This window comes from Mytilus californianus, unplaced genomic scaffold, assembly GCF_021869535.1.
Source record: "Mytilus californianus isolate M0D057914Y unplaced genomic scaffold, xbMytCali1.0.p SCAF_14, whole genome shotgun sequence".
NCBI lineage: Eukaryota > Metazoa > Mollusca > Bivalvia > Mytilida > Mytilidae > Mytilus > Mytilus californianus.
In genome coordinates, this window is record NW_026262626.1 from 883,459 (window position 1) to 899,781 (window position 16,323).

The 16,323-nt window shown below is 31.8% G+C and overlaps 2 protein-coding genes across 2 annotated transcripts in view; both read left to right on the top strand.

Moving 5' to 3' along the window:
• LOC127723979 (keratin-associated protein 5-4-like) overlaps positions 1–16,323 on the top strand; it is a 273,781-nt gene that overhangs the window by 230,988 nt on the left and 26,470 nt on the right. The gene's annotated exons all lie outside the window — the stretch shown is intronic.
• LOC127723978 (keratin-associated protein 17-1-like) lies at positions 208–14,628 on the top strand. Its single transcript, XM_052230686.1, has 5 exons — positions 208–272; positions 5,438–5,495; positions 7,615–7,776; positions 10,978–11,132; positions 14,496–14,628. The coding sequence occupies exons 1-5, from the start codon at positions 225–227 to the stop codon at positions 14,517–14,519; spliced, it is 447 nt and encodes a 148-aa protein (XP_052086646.1). The 5' UTR covers positions 208–224; the 3' UTR covers positions 14,520–14,628.

Consider the following 16,323-nt stretch of genomic DNA (forward strand, 5'->3'; position numbering starts at 1 on the left):
TTAGTGTTCTGTTTGTTTGCGTACAAGACATATAACAAAATCATTTCATAAATGATCCTTACTAATTATGTCTAGATTTAAACAGAATAAATAAAGGTAAACAAACTTCGCCCATTGAACTTTACTACATGTAATATGACGGTAATGATAAATTCCTCCCAACTCATAACCCCCATTATTTTATTATCCTATTAATCATGTGTTTTGTAAAAGGCACTATATTAATGAAATTTAGAAGTCAGGATGGACTTTGTGCACAAAATTTTAATACGGTAAGTGGACACTTGATGATTTATCAATGCAGTGATTTAACTTTTTATTCATATAAATAAACATTATTTTTCTATTAATTGCAATGAATGCAGAAATTTAAACATGTTGATACCACTGTAGATGTTTACTCTTATTATTATTATTTTAAACAATATACTCGTTCACTCTAAAACATTTTAAATGCCTATTTTTTGATAGTTTCCATCCGAGGATATTTAGATATAATCCGTTAAACTGACAATATTATTCCTTAGAAAGGATGTAGTCGTCTTTAAAATGTATCTTTGACGCATAACCGCATCCTCTATGTACTAAAAACTGTATACCTTACAGCAGTAAATTTGATAAAACCTTCTTACATAAAGCTTCCCTCCCTCGAAAAGCAGAAAATAACAAACCGAAACAAAGTAAGTACCAAATTAATCCAGAAGTCTATATCGTTAATGTTAAAGGTTCAGAAATTATCAAGTAAATAAAATTCAAACAATAAAAATACCTATTTCTTTATTTTTAAAATTGTTACTTTTATTATGTCAGCAATCAAAACGAACGTTTAAACTCAACCAGGCAACAACTGTCTTAAGCGTCTGATCTGATATTCTCGATTGAAACATTTTGGCTGAGTGTGGATGCATATATAGAGACTCTAACGCGATCTCGCTCCTTTTGGATGTCATGCGATTCCCTAAGAGTTTGTTTAATTTATTATCATGATTTGTATCTTCTAAATCGATTTATTAGATTTTAACATCCATAAACTACTTAGTGCAAATAAAAAGGACGAATCCAACATTCTGCTTTAGCTAAAAATTATGATTCGAATCAGTCCAATTAAAATTTGTAAACCAGTCACTTTGAGAAGGGTTGTTGGTTGTTGTCGTTGTCTCTTCGTGGTTTTAAGACAATTCGTTGGTGTGTTTCTGTTGAATTTATATTCTTTACTAAAAAACCAAGTTTGAAAATACTGTGGATGCTTGTAAATTGTATTAAGTCGAATGATGCTATTCTATTTTGTTAAATGTGTATTTACACTGACAAATATTCAGAAGTCTAGTATAATAAGTAGATGTGGTATGATTGTCATTTTGACAGCTATCCTCTAGAAAACGACCAAAGTTCATTTAAGCAATTATAATCAACTACACAGCCTTCAACAATCAGCGAAACCCATACCATAAAGTCAGCTATAAAGAAACCCGACATAAGTTAATATAAATTTAAACAATTCAAACGACAAGTGGAATGACTTGAGTTATGTACAAAACAATAAACGAAAAACAAATATGAAAAACAACAAGCTACAACCACCACTGAATTATGGGCTCCTGACTTGGGACTGACATTAACAGAATGTGGTAGGATAAACATGTATGCGAGCTCTAAACCGCCCCTAACACGGAACAGAGGTGCAACAGGACAACTGTAAACATCGTCAAATCGACACAATACACAAAAACAAAAAATGAAAAGACTTAATACACTAGGTACCGATCTAAGGTTACTCGCAGTTACTGAAAGCTAGTTCAAAGCCAAATGTAACTATACGTTGTAATGTTTGTGTGATATACTCTTAAATTATTTATACGTTCCGATCTAGACTGTCAATGATTTGAACAGTCTAAAATTACACAATTTTTAAAAGGACCAAAATGAATGAACCTATTGTTTTACTTGGTGTATTCAATTTGATGAAGTTTGATGAAACTTTTTTTCTTGTCTTTATGTTTTTAATTTTATCTTTAGATATGGGAAAATTTTAAATTAGCAGTGTTTAAGCATAATTACGGATTCCATTACGGCTCCATTCTTTGGCAATACTGAAATTTGTATTGTAGATATCAATTTTGTTTAATTTCTAATTAACATCAAAGAGAAATGGTTTCAGGGTCAAAGGCGAGGGCAATTGGACACTTCTATGGTACACAGAATATTTATTATTGCATCAGTTTTGACTTGTTTTCGTAAATAACTCTCGATAGGAATTGATTAATTATTTGGTGTTAAAGCCAATTTCAGCACTATTGGCTATTTCGTGGAGGAAGCCAGACTGCTCTGAGACGACCACCGATCTTCGGCAATTCTAGTCAGTTAAGATTGGAGTCAAATACGTCATCCAAATGCGAGGTTAGAACTTATAACAACATGGACAGGGCCAGTGATACTATAGATAAAGTACTTAAACCACTCAGCCACCGAGGTCCACTCTCGACATGAGCTTTTAGTACTATATGAACAGGCTTCAGTAAAACTCTTGATGTGTATGTGTATGGAATATGGAGTGCTCAAAAAAACAAACCACTGGTACTTTTTATTGAATTATTACAACGTTGCTAAGACTATCGATAGTTATGTTGTCACAATATGAAAACAAATATGTTGGTTTGTTAAAAAGCTGTTTTGTGTAATGCATACACGTATATATCCAGATATACTTACTAGAACTGTTATGTGATGATTAAAGCTTTCATTTTTCTCCTTGAAAACATCTATGTACGTTTTTGCAATAATTTTATCGACAGGTTGTAAACATGTTTGTGGGCAACATTTGCGCCACTTTTGCAACAGACGTGTTTCTGTATGGATACGCATCACAGTTTATGGCAAAATTCAGTCTAATTTTCCTTTAATCGATAAATGTAACAAAACATACCGTTACCTGAAGATAATTTTGATTTGAATAATCAAAAATTCTATTTTTATACTTTTGAATTACCCAAGGGAACTAACTTAAAATAAGTATAATATTAACGATAAATGTCTATTCGTCGATTTGGATATTTCAGTTTCATACAGAAAACTCAAAACGAAAGTTGACGACAAAAGGCGGGCGAAAGATACCAAATGGATATTCTAACTCAAAAGTTGAACATTCACTGAAATTGTCATGGCAAAAAATGAAAAACGACCAAAACACAAACAACAGTACGCAAAACACAACATAGAAATAAGACGGTGATGCTCATTTTGCACCTTGTTAACTTGTATATTTCTCAACTCGCTCGTTTTGTTTTTTTCTGTAGTGACGTTTTAGATTTCAATGAACGTTATCTATGTATAACTGGTAAATTATTCTGTCGAAGATTTTGTTATCTTATATTACTTAAAACTTTTACTTAACTCTTTCATCGATACAACTATTTTGTTTGGAGGATTAACTGTACCTGTACGCTAAATGTGCCTGCCCAATTCAAAACCTTGGTAATTCAGTGGTTGGGTTTGGTGTCTGTCATATTTGTTTTTCGTTTATAGTTTTGCTCATAAATTAGGGAGTTTTTTCGTCTGAATTGTTTCACATTTTGTTATTTCGGGGATTTGTATAAAGGACTCTATGATATGGCATTAGTAAATTAATTTCAGTCTTAATTGGTCATTTTTACCTTAACATCATTTGAGAAGTCTGAACAATAAATGATTCAGTCATGTTTAGTCTTTTTATAATCTCTAATCATTCTATACAATTACAATAAGTATTCTATCCCTGAGAACGAAACAAAATTTTCCAAGTATTACATTTATGACAATGAACTGGTCAATTTTTAGATTTATCCACTGGGGTAATAAGACAATTAGCTTGCAGTCAATTCAGTACTATTCAGTTGCTTTTCAGACATTACAGTGTGATGCTAATGTGTACAGATAAATACCAAATACAGATCAGTCTGAATTTAGACTGAACAAATCTGAACAAACTGGAAGCGAATTGTCTAAACAGTACTGAAATTACTGCATTAAGTCAGAAAATTGACTTAAAGACTGAAGGTGACTCAATAATTTATTGTTCGGTCTTTTAAAGATTCAAAATTGCTGTTGCATATCAACATTAGTTTACAAGTGTGCTTTTTACAGATTTTGCAAAAAAAAATTATTATTCGATGGCTTGGAAATGAAAGCTTGTTTTTTTTATTTTTCTGTATGTAGAGCTTTGTGAAAGGAACAAAGGTATTTATAAAAAAGATACTCCTGATTTTTCCTTTTCATCAATTACAAAGGTAACATTAGGTGTCTGTGCCTTTTAATTTCATTTAACAATGAATTTGTTACACAACTATAAAACCAATTAAATAATAATAGTTTATACATGTACTATACTGTAAAAATTAGTTTCGATAACACTAGTTGGAAAAAAAAGAATTTTTTACATCAGTTATAAAAATTAATGATACGTATAACAAACTGGAGTGTGTCGAAAAAAAAGTGTATCAACAGAAAGTTATACTTTTATGGTTTTCATATTTAAAGTTTTAAATACATTTGAAGTAAGTATGACACACACAATAAGACATACACAAATTACAAGTCTTTGACATTAATGCAAGGTCGGTCAGATTCTATTAGTTTTTTTTTGAAAGTTGTTTTATAGTAACAAAAATGAAGAAAAAGTGTTTACAAATCTTTAAAAAAATCTCATTTCCGCGTTTAATGAAAACCCTTTTAAACAGCAAAGCGATTAATACTATTCAACAGATATAAAATTTGAAACACACGACGGAAAATATTGTTACAGACACAAACACTTTTCAAGTTGTAAGGCTTCTTAAAGAGAGACGAAAGATACCAAAGGGATATTCAAACTCATAAGTCAAAAATAAATTGACAAAGCCATGTTAATTATAAATTAGTATATTAGATGTGCATTTCGTCTACTTAATATTTATAAGCTGCATTCAAATCAAACAGTTTGGAGGCTAAAATTATTTACGAAATTAAAGAGTATTGAGAATCAAAAAATTCCTAAAAGTGATGCCACATCTAACTAAGACTATCTGTGCATGGGATAGGAAAAACTTAGTGTTTCGAATGTTTTTGGTGTGTTTTGAAAAGTTGATTTCAAGAAAATGACCACATCAATGATATTTGAGGTCAATACAGGAGCTTCAACTGGGCGATACTGGGCTGCTAACTTTCTCTGTGAAAATAGTCCACAAGCAGTGGCATCGACCCAGTAGTTGTAAAAACGTTTTGAAAAGATAGGAGGCTTATAATTAAGTATACATAACATGGTATTTGAATGACTTTTGAATTCCTGATTCTTATTTGAACTATTTTTCGGATTTTTCATTGAAACTTAATTTACTGTGTTGCAAGTGCTTTGTATAACTGTTACAATTACCATGATCGTGCAAAGTAAAATATATATTTTATAACTGTAATCCTTATATTTCAGGAACTCTTCAACATGAATAATACAGTCTTACTTTTCGTTCTTATTGTTCTTGCAGTAGGTAAGAACATATAGTTCTTTAAATAAAGGCAACAGTAGTATACCGGTGTTCAAAAGTCATGAATCGATTTAGAGAAAACAAATCCGGGTTACAAACAAAAATCGAGGGAAACACATCAACTATAAGAGGAAAACAAATGAACAACAGGAACACTGAAGTGCAACAAAATCAAACGCCAACACACATAGAAACGAACTATTTGATAACAACTGCCATATTCTTGACTTGGTACAGGACATTTTGAGAAAAAAATGGTGGGTTGAACCTGGTTACATGGCATGCCAAACCTCCCGCTTATATGACAATGTTAAAAAATATCGCTAAAACACTACGTTACAGAAATACAGCACAAACACACGCAAGAATATTCATGACAGAGAAACGCACAAACAAATAATATAATAGTCGACACAACATACAAACCACAGAACAACAACGAACATATTATCCATAAACGAAAAACACCACAGGATATCAAAAACAGTGACGCGCTTACGTAACTAACATGCAATCTGGAACTTTATACAATTATTTTCACTATATTGGTCCAAACAAGTTTCATGACGATAATGGTATTGAAAGGCAATTTTATAATTATTTTGACTACAAACGATAAGACATAACAGATCATCCGACCTAAACCATAACAGAAACAATAAAAATAAATCCATTAAAAGATTCCATATGATATATACTTTTGGTGCTTACTAACCAGATTAAAATTATATATTTATGATTCCGACATTGACTATAAAAAAAAAAAGAAAACATTTACTCGTTTTTGTTGGTATAACCAATATCATCATCGGACCTTGAAGCTGTTCTTAGCACCAACACATCGATACACTGGTCGACTCGTATATTGATATTAATGAAAAAATTACAAAATTTATCTTCAAAACTGATGATTTATATTTCTGTATTATGCAGAATTGTCATACGGACAAAATATTACTTATGAAAGGACCACGTCCTTCGGTAATAAGTGTTTAGTTATTGAAAGTTTTTCTTCCTAAAGCTGCCTGTACGATTTATCTCGACTATTGGCTACGTTATAGAAAAAATGGTCTGCTAGATTGAGTGTTCGAGTAATATTGAAATCCTACAGGTTGATGATTAATGCATGCAATAAAAAATATCTTTGTATTATTGTATTATTTCCTTCTTTTAAAAATGGTGGATTAAACCTGGTTTTATAGCGTATAATCGTTTTGTTAGCAATGAACAAGTAGGACATACAATCCAATTGACCCTTCTAACTTTCTTAAAAATTGAGCATGATCGTTAATGTTTAACATTTTTATACATACATGTATGACGGAAATTCCGTACGTCTGTTAAGTCATTTCATCTATAACTATTTCGGTAAAATGCACGACCTACCAGAAAAGCAAATTTTCGGACCTGATGTTATCAAAATATTCCTTGGATTTCAAATGATTTATGATATGAAGTATATTTTTTTGTTTTTTTATCCTTTGCATTCATTTCCCATTAAATTACAAAAGAGGCGTGGAAATTGCCCTTATTGCAACTAAATTTTGTCAAAAGCATGCATTTCTATTTCTTTCAAAAGGTTATATTAAAATAAAATCTGGTGCTTTTCGTCTCATTTTTCCGTTAAATTACATCACAGTTTCTGAGTTCAAACAATGGAGAAAGTAGTTTTATAGAATATTCTGAATCTATGTTGGGTATGGCTATACCAATTAGAACTGTGCAAAGATGGCATGTTCAGGTAAATCCTTTGCAATGTTTTGTAATTGATATGCTACTAGTACCTTAAATTAATTTTATTGCATAAAATTGTCCATATTTTAAATAATTGACCGGGCATCAAAATTTGAAGGAAACAAAATTGAAACTGTGTGATGCTACATTACTTCTAAGGCATAATATTGAAAAATCCTCATTTTACTCTATAGTTTCTTTTTGTAAAATGTACAAATCTCTTTCAGTTTTTTTTGACGTTTTTATCCAGAAATCTAAGAGAAAAAAATGCAGAAAAGAACTGAAAGAAGAATTAAAAATATTTAAAAAACCGAATCCGGAATAACCATTTCCATTAGTATATGTCCTTTAAATGAATAGGTGAAATTTTATTTTTGTTTTCGATTAGGTGTAAAAGAGTCCATTCAAGGGATATGTACTGACAACTTCTGTTCTAGCACCAAAGACAGCGCTGCTTGTAATGGATGTTGTATTGGTCAGGGATGTAGTTCTGGTGGAAGATGCAGTGTATTGAATGGAGTAACTGCCTGTCATTGTGATAGGTGTACTTGTAAGGCATTTTATTTAACCAATTGATACATGACCCAATGATATGAAATACTGGTAGGATATTATATTTTTAATAATCTCATTTCCCTTTAAACATTTCTTACTTCCAAATTGAAATTTCTAAGTTAAAATTGACATTTCTCAGTTAAAAGTTAACATTTTCATTTTGAAATTTCGTACACAATTTAAGGTGGATGGGGATGTAGTTTTTGTCATGCCTTTTTCCAAAATATAATAAAAAGTATGGGTCACTGGACTTTTTTTCACGCTACAGGTTGTGCAAAATTGTCGGATTTTGTATAGATTATGCATGGAAAATCAAATTTTGTGTAATAAAAAGAAAACTACATCATAGAATTTTGAGATTAAATGTGAGAAGATAGCTCTTATAACATGCTTTCAGATAAGAAAAAGAAAAAATGGACTTGTTTTCTTGCTACATATTAAAATAGGTAAATTCACAACATTTTCTATTATAAAAATTACTTTATCTGAGGTATCTCCCCTACTATCTGAATTATTTTCCCTGATGTGGCAAAGTTGAAAAAAAATTAATCAAACAAAAATATTGTGTTTTTAGAAAATACAGCCGTAAATATGATAGAACACATGATGTTCTACATTAACATGAAAAGTATTACACATGAATTACATAGTATTACTACTCTCAAAATTTGCACATTTCATTAAAGATCTAGACCAATTGTTATCTGCTACTTCAAAATCCAAGATAGAGGAAGACACTCCAGCCACCTTAATCAACAGTTATTAACCGATATTAGATTCTCATAAATCGACGAAGAACACATAATAAAAGTAACAAACAAAGACTGATGGAATCCCACGAACTCCAAAAGTAGTGAGAACGGGCGCATCGACGAGATAAGCGTCTTCTGTTATGCATGAATCATTCGCCGTACTAATCCACACTCAATTAATATGTAACATTTAGGAATAGGACACGACCTGTAAAACAATAGATTAGACAACAATTCTGGTATCTAAGAATCTAAAACTACGAAAACATGTCGCTAGTGAGAGTAAATACATATATATCATATGGTCAACAAATTCTTGACCATGATCGTAAAAAGTGTGTGTGTCAGTCATTCTTCCTTATAACCCTGTTGGAGCAGTTATTGTGTACCGAACATGCACTACTAAATAAGTCTGTAGACCATGAACGTACATGTGCGTGATTAATTGATATATTTTAACATAATACGATTTAGATAATGGTATATTACTGCTTGGAAGTTGACAATTGGAAGGTTGGAATCAACACGTGTGTCATTATTTCTAGTGTGAAGTTGCCATCAATATCGAGAAAAACATCAAAATTTTAAGCAGACTTTGTAGTTCTAATATCCACTGGAATAAATGAGATGCAAGCATCTACTGAAATTTGGATAATTGAGAAATAGGACATCCCAAATATATTTGAAAGTGAAACAAAAGAATTTTGCATGATGTTTTTTTTCTTTTTGTCTTTAAATTTTTTTCTGTATGAAGTCTGCTTTATATGAGTACAAGAATGAATCAGTCAGCAGTAGTGCACAATTCATACTCATTGGAATATCGACTGTGTGCTGAGATATCAATACATGAAACTCAGCAAATATGTAATCAGTAAAAAACGCCAAGCAATTTTGCTAATATCATTTTCGATGTACTTGTTATGGATATCGGTATGGTTCTTCATAAAGTATGGGAGCCTCGGTGGCCAAGTGGTCTAAGTAGTTCTACTATGTAATCACTAGCCAGTCAACACTGAGGTTGTGAGTTCGAACCCCGCTCGTGCGGGTGCACTCGACTCCAATCTTAATTGGCTAGGATTGTCAGTTTTCCTATCGAAGGTCGGTGGTTTTCTCCGGGCACTCCGGCTTCCTCCACCCATAAAAACTGACCGCCACGAAATAACCCAAAAGTGGCGCCTAAAATTGGCGTTAAAACACCAACAATCAATCAATCTTCATAGAGTATGAGTTTTCATGACAAGAAATTACATTTGTATCTAGGTTTCCTACTTTTTTGTAGAAATAGATTTTTTTTATATTACTACAAAATCACAAAAAAAAAAAGAATTTACAATGTTACACCGTGCCTACTTTCGAGAGAAAGTGGATCTTAATTTTATTAATACATAATGTGGTTATTGTTTATAACAGCTATAAACATTAAACACTAAATGAATAGTTAAATGATAAAAGAATAAATAAGGAACACTGTGAATTAGTTTTGTTTCCGATGATTTACAAAATTCGACAGTTCAACATTAAAATAAACGATATACACATTTATTGGAATGTCCTAATGATGCCCAATTAAACGGCGTTGGTTAAACAATTACATGCATTGAAAACCTTCTGCAATTATAAGATTGATTTATCCGTTTTTCTGATACGTTTACTCCTGTTTTTATTACGTTTAGTTCTAGATCTTTATGAAAATATTGAACCCCGTCACATTCTGTATGTGCTTGTATAAAGCAAGAGGCCTATAGTCCGGTGGTTGTTGGTTACTGTCTGTTATATTTGTTTTTATTTGTTTTTATCCAGAAATCAGAAATTATATTTGTTTATCGTTAAATGTTGTTAGCTTAAATCAGGCAGTTATAAGATTGATTCATCCGTTTTTCTGATACATTTACTCCTGTTTTTTATTACGTTTAGTTCTAGATCTTTATGAAAATATTGAACCCCGCCACATTCTGTATGTGCTTGTATAAAGCAAGAGGCCTGTAGTCCGGTGGTTGTCGCTGGTTACTGTCTGTTATATTTGTTTATCGTTTAATGTTGTTCACTTAAATCAGGCAGTTTTTTCTTTACTATTAAATTGGCTCAGATTTTGTTATCCTGAGACCTTTAATAGCTAATACGACACGAGTTTTGCGCATGGTCATTAAGTGCAGATTTATATTGTGTGTTGTACTTAACATATGGCGTGGACTGAAAAAAAATGGGTAAGTTTCTGTGCACGTACAATGCTTCAGCCTCACTACAGTATGTGCATTCATATTGCACTAATTTTATTTTATCCATTGACCTGTCTGTTTGTTGCACTTGATATTTCTCTCTCTATTTGTACTTTGCAGTTTCCAGATAGCAGCATTTATTTTCATTTAGTTAACCACATTGTCTGAGTCTTAAAAGGTGTAAGCCGTTGATAATTTTTATTGCAATAAATACATTTTATTTGTTAGCCATACAAGAACCCCATTCGACATGTACAAGCACATTCTGTTCTAATGGAAACCTCGATGATAACGGATGTAAAGGTTGTTGTTTAGGTATGCTAAATGGTTGTGCCGCCATCGGATCTTGCAATAATTCACATTGTAAATGCAATAGTTGCGCTGTAAGTATTTTATTAACGTTATTGTTATTTCTACTATATACAAAATTGAGAATGGAAGCGGGGAATGTGTCAAAGAGACAACAAGCCGACCAAAGAGCAGAAAACAGCCGAAGGCCACCAATATATGTTGGAAATTTTTTTTAATACTAAATCAATGACTCCTTCAATGTTATCTTCACCACCCTTTTTAACAATTGCATGAAATAAGTTTAAAAAAGACCTCTTTATAATCGACTCTCAAATATTTGATTATCATCATCAGGTGACCGGCATTATAAGAGCTTTCTTACATTTTGACGAAAGATACGAACGAACTTAAAGGGAGTATGTTGAACATTACCACAATAACATTGAGTGTCTTTGTTTTATCGGATAAAACGGCATTCTTTCCTGAATGAAATGTATCTTTAAAAAGTTAAGCATATCGCAAGTAAGATATGCATTTAATATCTGGAAATAAAGAAAAATAGTATAAACTATACACTTACGTCCGATAAGTTGCTTAGGTTAACCATGATTACACACATTTGCGCAGGAATTGTTCAAGCATGCGTTTTTTTACATGTTTAAACTATTAACATTTTAATGAAATTCTGGCAGTATGATACTCTAAATTTAACGACAATATTCACAATTATTTTTTATTTATTAATGAGTACGCCATCAACAAATTGTCAACGTGTATCATCGACATTTACATGTACAAGACAAAGAAACTACAATGAATGGAAAAATTTATAAAAAAAAAAATCTGCGAGAAGGAAAAAAACAGTTATACTGATAAAACTTGGGTGTTGCGGTTAAACTGGCTTAATTGTGTATATAATTTACCCTTCACCCTGGAATATTTGTTTTACATCGTACGTCACAAAATAACTATGTCGCATAAAAAATTAAGTTTGACGTATGTCGTTGCATGCAGTGAATGGTCCTTGATGTCCAAACATTGAGGCGAAACGCCATATATATGTGCCGTGTTTCTTTCAAACAAAGATATGAATGGATGATGACCTTTCCCCAGCTGATTTAAGATTTAATGTGTGTTAGAAGCATCTCCGCGCTATTAATCAAACCTGTTATGTAAGCAGACTAAGAACGACTGATGAAGAAATTTCAATTAAGATAATAATAATAATAATAATAATAATAATAATAATAATAATAATAATAATCCAATGGAAAAAATCAAAATATTTCAAAAATGAAAAATATTTAATATATATACTTATCATATACTTGTATTAAATATTACTAAAATTTTACAGTTCAATAACATTTAAAAATATTAAAAGGCTGTGAAAGGATTACTAGGTTTATTGATCAGATTCCTAAGAATTTCCTCAGCGGGCTGATAAAGGAACCTTTATTGACTGCTTCCGGAATGTTATCACATGCCTTTCCGTTAATTTCCGTGACGTTTATCACATGCAACTTCGTGCATATCCGGAAATTTGTTCGAAAACGACAACACAGTGCGGAAAACCGCAAGTGATTTAAGGCTTTTCACAAAATGGTTGAGGAGCAAATTTCAAACTAAGAACATGATAATTGTTGTGACAAGATAAATAAAATGCTTGTAATATGAATAAAAACAATTAAAGTTAAGAAATTTGTATTTGGTTGTCTGTAAATTATTATCTTAAAATTAATGGAAAGACAAAATTTTAATTAATAGTTCTTGTCTGTATTTCTTCTGTTGAAGTATATGATAAAAAGATAATTACATGTCATTTATCATATCAGACCCTTTATCGGCCCTCGTTCATGATATCAGCCCTCGAGACTGCGGCTCTTGGGCTGATATTATGACCTAGGGCCGATAAAGGGTCTGATATGAAAAATGCCATGTAATAATCTATACATAACAAAATAAAAACACAATAAATACAAATATAAAGTATTATAAAAATTGGCGTTACGGGCAACATGCTTATGATTGATATGTATTTAAAAAATAAATAAAATACATTTATCAATAAAGAAATTAAATTCACATTATTCGAGCATCTATCGCTGCAACTGCAATAGACGATAGAGTGTAGATGTATTACTGTGACTTCAAATAACTTAGACCATAAGGAAAAAGTTACGAGCTGCTTGAGTATACATCTTCAGAAGCATAACTCGTAGAGTATTGAATGAAACCTCAAACAATGTGAACTTAATAGCAAAGAGAGCCTTTAAAAGAGAGTATTGACAAGAGCTCGAAGCATAATTCGAAGAACACGTGTTACTTCGAAATATTATACCTCTGTACGCGTGACATGTTGAGAGCTGACCCATCACATGTCAAACATAGGTAACTCAAGTATATTTAATACCTACTCTTAAATTATATACCTTCATGTTGAGCGCTGGTCCAGCCCATGCTTAGAGGGTATGGGCTCACTTTGCAACCTGAGACGGATAACCTCGAGTGAAAAAACCATTTGCACACTAAAACATGTATCCAAAAGAACTGTCAAATGGACAAACAAATGATTCGTTCACCCGACGAGAGGGCTGCCTAGTTACCCGTTTTATTCAGGGCTGCCTGAGAACGCAGGTAATAATTTTGTGACAAGTAAATAATGGGTAAAATCCATTATTACATTGCCTTCATATCATGTTGCCAAAGCACAATCCACAATCTCGGAGGTGTTAGGGGCGGATGGCGGATCAATAAATACAAATAAAATTGTTACAAAAATAAACATGTTTATCTATTTCCTATACATAATTTCAACTGCTACTTAAAACAAACTCTCTGATAACTATAGACGGTGTTGGGGAGGATTGACCTCAAGTTTGTCACGCCTGATTTATCAGATAAAGTAGACTATCAAAACACCGCGGTTAAACAATTTGCAGACATCAATAAATAAGTCAAGAATAAGAGATAAAGTGACAAATGGCAGCTGCAAGGAAATAAACACTTACATAAACTTTATACAAATAAATCCTTGATTAATATTAGTAATACATAAAAAGAAATCAAAAGTCAAAATAAACGATCCCTCAAACGGGTCTTTCGTATGATTCGTCAAGCGTATGTACCTTTCGTCAAATTGTAAGAAAGCTCTATAAGGAGAAATCATCGTATTGTATATATAACTGTGCGTATTGCTGAATTACTGTTAGTTACATTTTCACCACTGTTTGGTAAGAGGACCATTACTGTCCCCATTAGATATCATTAATTTATTGTTTTTTTTTATTTTAGATTTGGGACAAATTGATTACTTTTTATAGTTTATTGGATTTGGGAAAATGGTGGTTTTTAAAAATTTATTTTAGCATAATTACATAGTATATTTCAGATTTTCTTTATTGGAAGGAAATTAGGTTTTTAATAAAAAAAAAACATGTTTGATATCATTTTAGAAAAGACAAGGAGCAGGAAAATAAAAGAGTTCAAGATTCGTAAAACTGAAAGAGAAGTAAAACTGAAAGAAATACAAGTTACATGTAATAGTTTAAATAAAAAGAAACATTTATAATAAAGAAATAACATGCATACGATTTGATTTGATACAAAAGGAACTATGGTGTAAACATCAATGAGGAATCAAACCAACCAAACAAAAAACGTATAGACATCCAGAGGTCAAAACAGGTCTTTAACAAAAGTGTATATGTTACATTAAATGTGTATAATTAGGGATTATGTATAATCCCTGACATTTTTGTAGGGATAAGTGAGTATATATGATCACCAAAATTTTTCAGGAATTATGCATAATCACTAGAAAATGTCAGGGATTATATATAATAACTGGAATGATGAGACTATGTACTTATCCTATGAAATTATATTTAAACATCTTAATAAACATAAATATCAAAATGTTAAGCACAATACTATAGTACAAATCATTTATTTTCACAAACTACCATGATTGTAAATTTGGATGACATCTACTATTGCACATTTACCAATTAACCGTTTTCATGCTCTGCTTCTCTTTTTTTTTTTGCAACAGCATCCACTTTAAAAAAACAGTTTCCTTCGCATATTGAATCTGATTTTTTACCGAATGTCGAAGAAAAAAAAAAGTTTATTAGAAGGTGCCAAAAAGTTAGTACGCCACCTCAAATTGGTTTCTTGTTTAGGACGTGAGGAAAAATCTGTTTCGTAGCCAGGCAATATCCTTTTCAGTCCGTTCATGAACAATGGCCATTATATTTTTGGGTCTCTCTCTCTGCGATTAACATGCAAAATCTGTATCAAAACATTACAGTCAATGTTTGTCTCCTCCAAAATGGTGTTCAATCTGTCAAGCATATGTTCTGTTTGTTTTTCTGTACGTTTAGTTGCATGTGTTTGCTAAGTTTAAATTCCTTGTTTATTGGAACAAAGAAAACATAAAACAAATATTCAATAACCTTCATTGCCATTTTAAGAGCAAATTTCATGAATTGTACATTACATTCAGAACATGAATGTGCATTTGACATAAAAAATAAGGAGATGTGGTATGATTGCCAATGAGACAACTATCCTCCAAAGTTCAAATTCAGTGGATGTAAGCAATTATAGGCAACCGTACGGCCATCGACAATAAGAAAACCTATACCGTATTATCTGCTATACTAGGCCCCGACATAAAAAATATGAAACAATTTAATTGAGAAAATTACAGGCCTAGTCTATAACAAAACAATTAATGAAGAACAAATATGACAGACATGAACCAACGACAATTCCTGAACTAAATGCTCCTGATTTGGGACATGCACTGTGGCACCGTTAAAGTCCACAATTCATGTAATGTCCACAACACCGCTAAAGTCCATTACAAATGTCCGCTAAAGTCCATAAAACCCTTTATTTAGAGAATTGAGTGTTAATAGCAGATCTTTGATTGTTTCTGTTGAATTTATATATATACATTTCATTGAATCGAGACAACTAAGAGCGAGACATATTGTGTAGTCATCTGTCTATTTGTCGAAGACTATATGTCTGCATCCAGATGTTTATTTCTGTCGTTGGGCTGCTGTTTCACTGACGTATAACCCACTCCTGACCTCTATTTCACACTTCATTATCCATGTACTGTACACTGCTGGCTGAAAAAAAAAATAATATACAAATCTGATAGCACTTATAAGACATATTATGAGGACACCTGTCTATTGTTGAAGACTAAACGTCTCCTTCTAGATGTCTTACGGTTATTGCTGTAGTTAGGTTGCTGTCTCATTGACG